This window comes from Vigna angularis, chromosome 4, assembly GCF_016808095.1.
Source record: "Vigna angularis cultivar LongXiaoDou No.4 chromosome 4, ASM1680809v1, whole genome shotgun sequence".
Classification (NCBI taxonomy): Eukaryota; Viridiplantae; Streptophyta; class Magnoliopsida; order Fabales; family Fabaceae; genus Vigna; species Vigna angularis.
This window is the reverse complement of record NC_068973.1, coordinates 2115376-2129284: the sequence shown is the minus strand read 5'-3', so window position 1 is coordinate 2129284 and position 13909 is coordinate 2115376. Positions and strand designations below refer to the sequence as shown.

General features: G+C 30.8%; 1 protein-coding gene across 1 annotated transcript; it reads right to left on the bottom strand.

Moving 5' to 3' along the window:
* Positions 1–5873: 5873 nt before the first annotated feature.
* Positions 5874–7725, bottom strand: LOC128196119 (ras-related protein Rab7-like). Its single transcript, XM_052875968.1, has 5 exons — positions 7645–7725; positions 7442–7588; positions 7145–7225; positions 6922–7067; positions 5874–5960 (listed from the first exon to the last, which is right to left on the bottom strand). The coding sequence occupies exons 1-5, from the start codon at positions 7723–7725 to the stop codon at positions 5882–5884; spliced, it is 534 nt and encodes a 177-aa protein (XP_052731928.1). The 3' UTR covers positions 5874–5881.
* Positions 7726–13909: the final 6184 nt, after the last annotated feature.

Sequence of the window (13909 nt, the reverse complement as noted above, 5' to 3'; positions counted from 1 at the left end):
ATTAAATATCGTGTATTTTGTTTTACAGGCAAATGACAGGTTCTCTAACTCTTAAAAGACAACTGTCCGACAGATGCGGATCAATTTAATGCTCCTGACCAATACTTTTTACAGGAAACAACTTTTAATTTTTTAAATTAAATAGTCGCATATATCTTACATTTTTTTTTGTCTAAATAATAGTAAATTCATATGTTTTTTTATCTCTAAATATTTTAATTTTTTTTATGCTATATCATTAATTGTTAATTATTTCAGAATCTTTCGAAATAAGAAGAAATTGTTTAATTGTATATTTTGTTAAATAACGATCAATGTTTTTGTTAAATGTAAATAAAAACTGACATTATATAAGAAATGTGTTAAAATTGAATATTTTATCAGTGCTCATCCTAGTTTGATATGGGAAGTTGGCAACAAAGATCAAAGTATAATTCACAGGGCAGTTTTGTTTTTCCGTGCTAGCATCTTCAATCTAGTACATGAGATAGGATCATAAAAGGATCTTTTAGTAACCTATATTGTGAAAGAAGACAACCCTTCCTTTTCTTTACCGAAAATAAAGAACAACAAATTGTTGCATTTGGCTGCAAAGTTAACCCTACTAGATAAACTTGAATTAGTTTCTAGAGCAGCACTTCAAATGTGCCTTGAGATAATATGGTTTGAGGTAACTTCCTTGCTATATTATTATTATTGTTATTATATAGGTTTTTGGAAGCTCATTCTAGGAAGAAGGTCAAATAATCACACCTAATATAAGATAAGAAATCGAGTTTCTTTTATTTTAAGTGTTAGTAGAAACTTTGTTACAATTCAATAGTGTATATATTAATGTAATATTTGGGTTTAATAGATAGTTTCATGTATAAATGATGTATTAAATGTTATTAGACAATTTAATGTTTGAAATGAATTATATTTTGTTAGTTCATTGAATTTGTTAATTTGAAACTATATCGATTATAAATTGATTGGATGAGATGATAATACAAGAATATTATTATAATTTCATTGGTTGTCAAATGTAATTTTCAATTTTTTCTTTAAAAAAAACATATATTAACGTACTAAATAATGTACGTTATTATATGTTGATCACGTATTATAATGTACAAAAATATATATATAATAATATACGACATATTATAACGTACAAAAATATATACGTAATAATAGATCACATATTATAACGTACAAAAAACTTTTGTGTCATAATACATTCTACTATGTTATAATGCACAAATGAAAGTTTTTCATAATAAACTGCGCATATTATAACATACTAGTCCATTATAATATGTTCAACATATTATGACGTAAATTTCTGCTACTTTATAAAATGTGCAGACTTATTATATGGCCCAGAACTATGTACCTAGTAACTACTTTATAATATATCATTTTTGTACGTTATAAAATGTCATTTTTTCACTAGTGAATTTTATACTATAGCAGTGATTGATTTGTAGATTTCTAAACTCATATAAGTACTTATTGACATATCATAACTATATATATTCTTAATATTGTTATAGTAAAATTTAAAATAATAATAATAATATTTTTTCTATAATAATCATATTATTAATTTTAGTATAGTGTTATTCTTTTTTATCATTTCAATAATCTAATCAATACTTTTTTTCACATATTTTATCATCATATCCTTTAATTTCTAGACGTTTTATTATTATTATTATTATTATTATTATTATTTGAAATATTTAATAACAAGTTTATTATAGAATTTTAAAAAAATGTTAAAATGACATATTTTTACGACAAAATGAAATAAAAATGTTATTTTGCAACTTCATACACACTTCATTTAAATGATAAAATCACAAAAATAAATTATTTAAATATTAAAATATACCTTGAATCTTCATTTTATTCTACATTTTTGTATATTTTTTTATTGTTCGTTTTGTTATATTAAATATTGTGTATTTTTTTGTACAGGTGTTTACAGGAAACAAAGTAAGATCGAAAGGTTTTCTTTGTTACCTTATATATTTTCTTAATTATTTAAATTAAATAGTCTCATATATCTTACATTTTTTTCTCTAAATAATAGTAAATTCATATGTTTTTTTATCTCTAAATATTTTAATTTTTTTTATGCTATATCAATAATTATTAATTATTTTAGAATCTTTCGTAGTAAGAAGAAATTGTTTAATTGTATATTTTGTTAAATAATGATTAATGTTTTTGTTAAATGTAAATAAAAACTGACATTATATGAGAAATGTGTTAAAATTGAATATTTTATCAGTGCTCATCCCAGTTTGATATGGGAAGTTGACAACTGTTGTAAAAGCTGACAATAGTAGAATAAAGATCACGAACAGTATATTTCCTGAGGCGTGTAGATCACTGTCTTTAAGGACTTATCCGCAGTGTATTGCGCAAGCCCCCAGGATACAATAGGAATTCTCAGAATTTATGAGGATCTCTGAACTAGCAAAGATCTCTTAAAAGGAGAATAAATAAACCCAGAATATTTTTAGGGAAAGAGAGAGAATGAAATTAGGAGAAAAGAGAAAGAGGGAAGAATGATTCTCATCATCTTTTCTGAATGAAAGTAAAGCTCTATTTATAGAGCCTAGGATGGAACTAACCCTCCTTAGCTTGAGGAGTACTTCACGTAAAAAGTGGCACCAAACCTTAAAATTAAAGTACAAAATCAGTGGCTGTGGAGAGAGAAAAGCATCGTTGGAAACAAACAAGAACGTTGACACCAAAAGTGACGTTGGCTGCGTGCATATAGGAAAATATCTCTAAGGCAGAGACTTGCGGTCCAATCTCAACTTCCTCCGCAAATGATGGCACATATCTTTGCAATATTTTATTAATAAATAATAACAACAACAAAGATCAAAGTATAATTCACAGGGCATTTTTGTTTCGCCATGCTAGCATCTTCAATCTAGTACATGAGATAGGATCATAAAATGATCTTTTAGTAACCTATATTGTGAAAGAAGACAACCCTTCCTTTTCTTTACCGAAAATAAAGAATAACAAATTGTTGCATTTGGCTGCAAAGTTAGCCCCACTAGATAAACTTGAATTAGTGTATAGAGCAGCACTTCAAATGTGCCTTGAGATAATATGGTTTGAGGTAACCTCCTTCCTCTATTATTATTCTTATAATATAGGTCTTTGGAAGCTCTTCTAGGAAGAAGGTCAAATAATCACACCTAATATAAGAGAAGAAGTCGTGCTTCTTTTATTTTAAGTGTTAGTAGAAACTTGTTATAATTCAATAGTGTATATACATTAATGTAATATTTGGGTTTAATAGATAGTTTCATGTATAAATGATGTATTAAATGTTATAGATAATTTAATGTTTGAAATGAATTATATTTTGTTAGTTCATTGAATTTGTTAATTTGAAATTATATTGATTATAAATTGATTGGATGAGATGATAATACAAGAATATTATTATAATTTCATTGGATCTCAAATGTAATTTTCAATTTTTTTTTTAAAAAAACATATATTATGACGTACTAAATAATGTACGTTATTATATGTTGATCACGTAATAATAGATCACATATTATAACGTACAAAAACTTTTGTGTTATAATAAACTGTGCATATTATAACATACTAGTCTATTATAATAGGTTCAACATATTATAACGTAAATTGCTGCTACTTTATAAAATGTGCAGACTTATTATATGGTCTGAAACTATGTCTCCAATAACTACGTTATAATATATCATATTTGTACGTTATAAAATGTCATTTTTTCACTAGTGAATTTTATACTAGAGCATGGTTTGTAGATTTCTAAACTCATATAATTACTTATTGACATATCATAACTATATATATTCTTAATATTGTTATAGTAAAATTTAAAATTAATAATAATAATATTTTTTCTATATTAATCATATTATTAATTTTAGTATAGTGTTACTCTTTTACATTTCAATAATCTAATCAATAATTTTTTTCACATATTTTATCATCATATCTTTCAATTTCTAGACGTTTTATTATTATTATTATGTGAAATATTTAACAAGCTTATTATAGAATTTTAAAAAAAATGTTAAAAGGACATATTTTTACGACAAAATGAAATAAAAATGTTATTTTGCGACTTCGTACCCACTTCATTTAAATGATAAAATCACAAAAATAAATTATTTAAATAGTAAAATATACATTGAATCTTTATTTTATTCTACATTTTTGTACTTTTATTTTTTTTTTCAATTGTTCCTTTTGTTATATTAAATATCGTGTATTTTTTTTTACAGGCAAATGACAGGTTCTCCAACTCCTAAAAGACAACTATCCGACAGATGCGGATCAATTTAATGCATACTTTTTACAGGAAACAAAGTAAGATCGAAAGGTTTTCTTTGTTGCCTTATATATTCTCTTAATTATTTAAATTAAATAGTCTCATATATCTTACATTTTTTCTCTAAATAATAGTAAATTCATATGTTTTTTTATCTCTAAATATTTTAATTTTTTTTATGCTATATCATTAATTATTAATTATTTTAGAATCTTTCCTAGTAACAAGAAATTGTTTAATTATATATTTTGTTAAATAATGATCAATGTTTTTATTTCGCCATGCTAGCATCTTCAATCTAGTATATGAGATAGGATCATAAAAGGATCTTTTAGTAATGTATATTATGAAAGAACACAACCCTTCCTTTTCTTTACCGAAAATAAAGAATATTTGACTGCAAAGTTAGAATAAACTTGAATTAGTTTATGGAGCAGCACTCCAAATGTGCTTTAGATAATATGGTTTCAGGTAACCTCTACTTCTTTTACTTCTATAAATCCAGAATGTGTATAATGTGTATAATAGTTATATTTTACAATCTTTTATACTAATTCTTAAATGTGTGCAAAAGGAAAAGAAAATAGTGCCTCCACATAATAATAAAAAATTCTGATGGCGGAAGAGTGGATGAAACGTACTGCAGAGTTTTGCATCTCATCGTTTGTCCACCCTTGCTTTTGTATATAGCTCTGCAATTTTCTTTATGGTCAGATATCGTATATTCAACCTTCTATTGTAGGACTCTATTTCGACCAACCAAACGTATGATCTATACTATTAAAGATATATAATAAATTCTTTACTCGATGTGTATATTGATTTTAATGTGCTGTTTTATCATTATGGAGCAGACTGTAGTTGTTGAAATAATAAGACTGTGCCTGTTAAAAAACACTAAGAATAATATTATATTTTTTTATATATATGTTTTTTTGTCTATTAAAAGAATTATATTATGGGAGATCACACTAGTGGAAAAATGACTTTTTATAACGTACAAAAATGATCTTTTATAACGTAGTTACTGGGGACGTAGTTCTGGGCGATATAATAACTCTGCGCATTTTATAACGTAACAGAAATTTACGTTATAATATGTTCCACATATTATAACGTAGTTTCTGAAGGACGTTATAATATGCGCAAACTATTATGACAAATTTCCATTTGTATGTTATAATATGTTATATATTATTACGTATATATTATTGTACGTTATAATATGTGATCAACGTACCCTAATGTACTAAGCAATGTACGTTATAATATATGTTTTTATTTTTAAAAAAAAATTATTATTAAATTTGACATCCAATGAAATTATAATAATATTCCTGTATAATGATCTCATCCAATCAATTTATAATCAATAGAGCTTTAAATAAACAAATTTAATGAAACTAACAAAATAGAATTTATTTCAAATATTAAATAGTCTAATATTTAATACATCATTTATACATGAAGCTATATATTAAATCTAAATATTACATTAATGTACATACACTATTGAATTGTAACAGTTTCTACTAACACTTAAAATAAAAGAAGCCCAGTTCCTTCTAATGTCTTCAATGTCTGCAGCAGCATCCATGGGAGATGAATCATTAAAGATCTACAAATAAAATAATAGAGTTAAAACAATATTGTGATGAATAGTTGGATAAGTATTTAAAGATCAACCAAGAACCTTATCAAATATCTTTATATCCTAATCCTAGTTACACAGACCAAAGAAAAATACCCAAGAGGAGCAAGTGGATATTGAAAATTCATTAAGATCATAAACATAAAACACACTTATTTATTCTTCATTCAGTTACATATAAGCGAATAATAATTGATCAAAATTACTTTAAATTTAACGAAACCTGGTCCTACAATATTTAAAGCAAAATTTTAAATTAACTAATGTCTCTTGATCCACAAATCTTACTATCTAGAGATTGTTATTAATCATATTCAAATCTATAAAATTTCTTCTATCTAATTTAAGGAAAAAAATACAAACTAAATATTTATAGCTGAAACTCTACCATTATCTTTATCTAGATTAATTTAACGAAAATAGAATATTATGTTTAATAACTTTAAATGGTCCTCGACGGCTATAATGTCATTCAATTTCCTACAATCGCAGACATTGTAGACACAATCCTCTTACATAATCCATATATATATATATAATGATTTCTATATATAAATTAACATCAGCAATAACAATATATTAATATTGATTTCTAGAATGTTAGAAATGCCAAATAATATATTAATTTGGGAATTTCTTTATAAGAAAGAGTAATAAAATTAACATTAAATAAAGAACTTAGGCCAAAAACAGAAATATGAGACATGAAACGCATACCAGTGAACCATTTTCTATTTCTATCACTTCATTGACATTCCAACAGTGATAGTCTATAGATATGCCTTAATGCATAGTAGTTGTATATTAAATCTTAAACTGCAAGTGGTACTAACATCATTGACAATAGTTGGTACATGTCCGGTACAGTTATATAGTAGTACAACCTATATTCATGTGTATCTGCATCACAATCGAGAGTGAAACTTACATGTCTTGTTCGTGCTCATTGGCAAGAGCAGCCTTGGCAATACACAGGAATGCAGCATCAACATTGAAATCTTCTTTTGCGGATGTTTCAAAATAGGGAATATTCCCTTTTGAAGCACACCAATCCTTTGCTTTCTTCTCAGAAACCTGCATGTGAGATAAATAAACATTTTACACTCAGAGATAAAGTGAGAAAATGTCAAAGTGTAATAATATTTGCCTACCACTCGACTATTCCCGCCATCAATATCAATCTTGTTTCCAAGCAAAATAAATGGAAATGACCTTGGATCGGGTGGGTTTGCCTTCATCACAAAGATACAACGAGAACATAAATCTGAACAGAAAGCTTATCCAGCAAATTCCAACATTGGTAGGTTATAAATTAGGGTTAGACAATCTGTGAATGTTATGAGGACACACTAGCTAATAGATGCATTTGTCCATGTGAAAAAACACCACACCCTAGACAATAGTCGAAGCAGCAAGAGATAAAGCATTTTGAAAAGGACAATAATTACCTGTTTGAGAAACTCCTCATGCCAGTTGTCAAGGGTATCGAAAGATTTCATCACATTAACATCATACGCAAGAACACAGCAATCCGCGCCTCTATAAAATGCAACCCGGAGACTTTGGAATCTCTCTTGCCCAACAGTATCCCATATCTATCAATCAGACACAGAAAATAAACACATTGGAACAAACTAATTAGAAGGCAAACAATAGCAGCAGATTTGCAACGAAATAACATTAATATAACACCAAGATCGAGAGTTAAAGACTCATGTTGAACATTACTCATAACACCAAAATTCTCAGACAAAACATTCCTAATAGCATGCTATTTCAAGATGAGAGCCATATGTACAATTTTCTGCTTCTGTTATATGAGGGATTAATTGTTCTTATTTTTTGTATTCTGTTATTTGAATTTGAAAGAATGTAGATCTAAAATAATAGAGTGAATTACAGTATGAAAGATACACAAACCCTAAAGAAAACCCCTTCTTCCCTGAAAATTTCCCTGAAAACACCACTACTCTACTACTTTTTCTCTGCCACTTTCATAAGCACAAGGACTAAAGTGAATAACACTATCCAGCATCAATGATTCAGAAAGAAACGTTTTTTTAATTATAAATAGTCTATGATTACACTAGTTTATTTGTAGAAATATAACCCTAAATTCAGAATTTAATTTGAAGCAAATTCTCGTGCAGGAGATTTAAAACCCAATCTTTTTGTTCTTCAAGAATCAATGAAAACAAAATTAACAGGATAAAAAGAGGGGGAAAGTGTTACGAAGAATGTGACCTATAACTACCTTCAAAATTCTCCAATCACTGCCGTGGATTCGGCATTCAAGGCTCCCTCCTCCTCTCTCTCGTGCTAACGCCGCTAATTTCTCCACCAATCCAAACACAATCCCCACCAATCTAGGAGAAAAATTAGTGAAATTAATAGAATAAAAACATAAAAAATTAGGAAAAAACAAAATAGTAGAATGTATGAATCATCACTACTACAAACCAACACGCTATGGACTCCTTCGAAGCTCCCTCAAAGAGTGAAACGCAGCGGAATGATACGAATCCAAGAGCAAATGAACCAAAACTGTGAATGAAGCAAGGAAACCCTAAATCGAACGGTGAAAGAACCTTAAAACACTAGGTTAACCGATTAAACGGTGGAAAGTGTTTAATCGAAGCAAAAGAGGATTTAAACGGTTAAAATCAAAGAAAAAGATGAAAGATGAGGGAAACCCTAGCGGAGGCCATAGATCGAAGAACTCATCGGTGAAGATGATGTTTCTAAGGCCAAAATAGCTGAAATAAGGTTGAAATGTGAGGAGAAAAGGTGGATATGTGAAGAACTGTGGCTGTTGCAGGAGAGAGAACTCGAGGTATGGTTTGATGGCGATGCTTCGCGAGAATGAGAGAAGCAACGGGTAACTGAAAATGAGGTGCAAGCACTGACGCAAGCACAATGAAGATGTGGCAAAAGATAGGGATGAGAATCACAGAAAACGTGAAATGAAATCTAGCGAGAGGGATATGGAAAATGAGAGAGTTAGAGATATTATAACCGATTTCTAAAACTCCGTTATAATACATCAATAATAGGTTTTGAACTTATTTACAAGTTTGCCACCGCTTTTCATATTATAACTGATTTTCAAAACTACGTTATAATATGTCTTAAACTTATTTACAAGTTTGCCATCGCATTTCATATTATAACTGATTTTCAAAACTACGTTATAATATGTCTTAAACTTATTTACAAGTTTGCCACCGCATTTCATATTATAACTGATTTAAAAAAATACGTTGTAATATCTCCCTATTATGATGGATAATTTTTGTCGTTATAATAGGCTTGTTATAAAATGTCATTTTTCCATTAGTGTCATCGTGATGTCCAAATTATATATAAACACCACTTCTTCCTATATACAAATTATAGAAATTATGTGGGTATCAGGATATAAATACTTAATAATCACCACTTCCAATGACCGAGCTTTAACATCATCTTGGCAAAAATTTACTGACAAATGTAGTCTCTTGCATCTGCCTCCGAAGCAAGCAATACAAAGAGGTCTCAAGAACCATATAACCCCATGGCTACTTCTTAAACATCTTTTTCTGATGTATTATTTCTTCTTAATCTGTTCCAGCATTTTCTTTCCACACTTTCCTTTTTGTTCACTTACAACACGATACTTAGTATCACTTTATCGTATATTTGTTAATATTCTTCCAATTCTTAGTCACTAAGTATAAACGGTCGCTCACATCCTTTTCCACCCACCCAATACGTTATCATTTTGAGTCAATCATTTTCTAATATTCTCCGTATTCATCGTATAGTACATTTTCTAATAGTTATAAAAACAAATCCAATATTAATGAAACAGTGACATCTTTGGTGAATTTATTACAATCATAAGACTTTTTCTCTCAAGGTTACTAAGGTGAAATGTAAAAGTGCACTGAAGCAGGAGGAAGATGGTGCATGGTGTTTGGGTAATGAGTTAGTTTCGAAGCAAACAGTGGTGATTTGCCATAAAATTTGTGCTTGAAAACGTACAGCTTGGCCTGACATTAACTTAATTGTTCTTGTTGTCCGGCTATATGTCACTGGTCACCAGAACTGAATTATGAGCTTTAATACCATTTGTAGGGAAAGGCATTGATAGGATATTGTCCGCTTTGGACCAATGATTTGCTTTTGATACTACTCCAAAAGACTTTTTACCAATGGAAGTAGCTTTTTACAAATAGAAGTATTTTATGTGTATATAAATTCATGTTCATCTTTTATTTTATCCAATTTGAGACTTTGTTTGTAGTCAATATTCTGATGTCAATATTTATACACAATTAGGGAATTTCTTTTTGGTAGACACGAGTGAGTTATTGAGTTTTTAGTTTTATTATATTTTTCAACGATTTTATTTTTTGGTCCATCCTAAACTAAATGTGAAGCATACGTAGACACGACCACCATGCATTTCTAGAAATTCTTGCCGAGGGACACTGTTAGGTAGCTTAGGGAAGAAGAAAGTTAAGGTTTTTGGGACATCTAGCTTGCTTGTTGAATGAAAGAAGCAGTCAAATATTTGAAATGAGGGGTTGTGTGAGATGTATTGTATTTTCCCTCTATTTTCTCAGAACATAACAACATTAATCAATATTATCGCTTATCACACGCCTCAGAACAACGAGGTCAAAAGGCCTTTATTTCTGAAGTTGAAAGTTGATACTATTGGGCCTGTATTGGGAAGCCCAGCCCACTTCATTTTATCTTTACTTTTTCTCTGTTTGTCTTTTCTCCTTTATGTTTTTTGAACATGTGTTGGGGCTTCGGCAAGTGTACCGAATTGTTCAAGTAATAAAACCGGTAAGACCGGATATCGTTTCCCAAGAGACTCGTGTCCTAGACAATCGTATAATAACTAACTAATTTAGACTAAAGAATGATTCCATGTTTTTGTGGTTTTCATGCAATTGAAATAAATATAAAACATAAATTGTAAAAGTGATCTTTGATAACGCAAACACTTAAGAATGGAAAGATTAGAAATGCTATGGAATGATATTGTTGGGGGATGATTTCACCTACTTCACTCTTATGTATAGAAAATCACTTCCTCTTCATTAATTAGCCAATGTCAATCTTCTAATTTACTCAAACCCAATCCCTTGGTAGAGAGAGCCTAGACTTACTTATTAATCTCCAATCCCTTGGAAAACCTAACAAGTTCATCCGCTTTAAGAATTGAGATTCAAGACAACCAAAGGTCCTAGTTCTATCCCTAGATACAATTTCCTTTAGGTGTTTAATCCAGTTCTAGATTCACCCAATATTTCCCAATATCAAGCAAACCCTAAAATCATGATATGGTTGAATTACTCATACAAGCTTTAAGTAGAGGAATTAAACACTAACAATCAATGAAAGAGGCATATAATCATTCAAAACAACTGTAATTACATAAGAGATCCGTGGTTACATCAATCCCCAACAAGAATGAAACTAGCTCTCCATGAATGGAGAGCTTGAGCTTACAACAATGGTGGAAATGGAAGAAGGAGGAGGACCCAAGGATGAAGAAGGGTTGTTCCCACAGCTCCTAGCTCACCTCTGAACGCTCCAATTGAGAGAATTTGTGTCTGGGATGCCAAAGATGTCAAAGCCCTTCTAATTTGGGGTTAAATAAACCCAATCTGCCAAATCAGCAGCAGGCGCGCTTGAGACCGCGCTCCAGCGCGCGAAAACAGGAAAAAGGGCGCTCCAGCGCCCTTTTGTAGGGGGCGCTCCAGCTAGCTCCAGTCCTGGTGCAGAGCCCGCTCCAGCGCCCATGGAAAAAGGGTGCTCCAGCTAACTTTTTTCCAGATTCTGGTTCTTCATATTTTTGCTGTTTTTGCTGTTTTCTTGTTTTCTCTGGTTCCAGCACTCTTCATTTGATGCAGAGACTTCTTCCAACTAATTAACTTGTATAAATAAAGGGGTTAATGATCAATTTATCTAATTAAAGCTTAGGATGCAACCACTTCTTAAACTAAATGAAAACTAGGATTTACAAGGTAAAAAGGATGAGAAAGAGTTGATATTTTCTCTAATTCAATACTGAATTCATAGTAAAATATGCCACTATCAACTCCCCCAAACTGAGAACCTTGCTTGTCCTCAAGCAAAAGGTATCTGACTGTCAAACAAAACATATTTCAAAGATTACAGTTGGATTCATAATACATTGCTTAACTTGAAACAACTAGAAATGTGTATCATGTTAGTTTTCCACTATGATGCTCACAACACAATCAATCAAATGCCATAGTTTATAAGAGATCAACAGTCATGGCAGGATGCTTTACTAAATTATGTAGAACCAATCCTCACTTAAGATGGTGTTTCACTCTAATGCACTGGTGTATAAGGATGTGTGTCTATCACTCTACTATCAAACTGTCACACAAATCAACTTTGCCATTTGTTTCAACCAAATTAAACACATGCACAAGTAAGTCTACATCACAAGGACTTTCATTGGCTTGTATTGTGGCTGGGCTAAGAAGGAACACGGTTTTTCTGGATAATAAAGCACCTTGAGCTAAGAGATCCAACAATTACAATCATGAATAAAAGTTCTCTTTTGCTTCACTTAGATTACCACCAATGTCGAACTTACACCCAACTGTTTTTCATTCAGTACTTTTCCTTCTCTCTTTTTCTTTCTTCCTTTTTGTTACTTTTGTATCTTTTAAATTTTTCTCAATTCATCCTTTCATAACAACTCCCCCAAACTTAAACCATTATCCTGCACTACAGATGATTTCTCCATTTAGCTCAAGGTAAGGAAAATAGGGAAATTTCATTTGGGCTTTAAGGTTCAAAAAGAGTCATTTATCAATCAAGGTCGAAAGGTTTTGAATTGGTTTCTTTTGGCAATATGTGGAAGAAGTAGGAGAGCAAGATGGCCTTGATCATGTGCAACTAACAAGCAAATGATTCATATCAGAGAAACTCAGGCAAAGTCAATTGTGATCAAATATGATAGCATTCACAAGAAAATTCTAAGGCACAACATCTCACAAGGTCAACTCGAGGTTCCACAATAACATCAAGCAACTGCCATGAATAATGATCTCAGTTAAGCATACAGCATTCTCAGACTTTTTCATGAAGGAAGCAATACAATTTGAACTAAATTGACCCATCTCAAGCATCATTTCATATCAAACCATAAGCATTATGAATCAGCATAAGTCTAACAAGCCAGATAACTAAAACAACTTAACTAAAATTGAAAAACGAAAGCTAACTAGTAACCAAAGTAAAAGAAAGCAAAATAAAAGGTCCTGTGACTCATGATTTGTAGCTCATTGTCAGACTCCTTCATTTTCTGCACCACCTCCCCCAATAAATTGGGTTGGTCCCCAAGCCATGCTACTTGGGTCGCATATTCCTCTGTTGACATCTCTACTTTGTGGCGGCGTTTGTTTTTATTCTCTTGGAGTTGGATGAAGAAGTCATTTCTGCACAAAAGATTGAAAATAAAGTTTGCAAATGTGAGCTCACAATGTATGCATTTGTAACAAACAATCATTAGATCACATGATCATGATTTCACAAGGTCAAACGCACACTAAATATGCAAGAAAAATCACAAAACACAGCCTGGAGCATGAAAAATTTGAAGCAGAAGAGAAAAATAGAGTTGCTGAAAAATCTGGTCTGGTTGGAGCTAGCTGGAGCGCCCCTAAGCAGAGGGCGCTGGAGCTAGCTATGGGTCAGAATGCCAGAAAACTGGATTCGTGCTGAGCGCGCTGGAGCGCCCCTGAGCAGAGGGCGCTGGAGCGCCATACCAGATTGCAGATTTGCAGAATTTCACAACTACACCTACGATTTTTGGAATTTGGCACTTCTTGATGCTCAATTCAGCCCAGATTAACATGTTTTCACTATACAAACTTGAT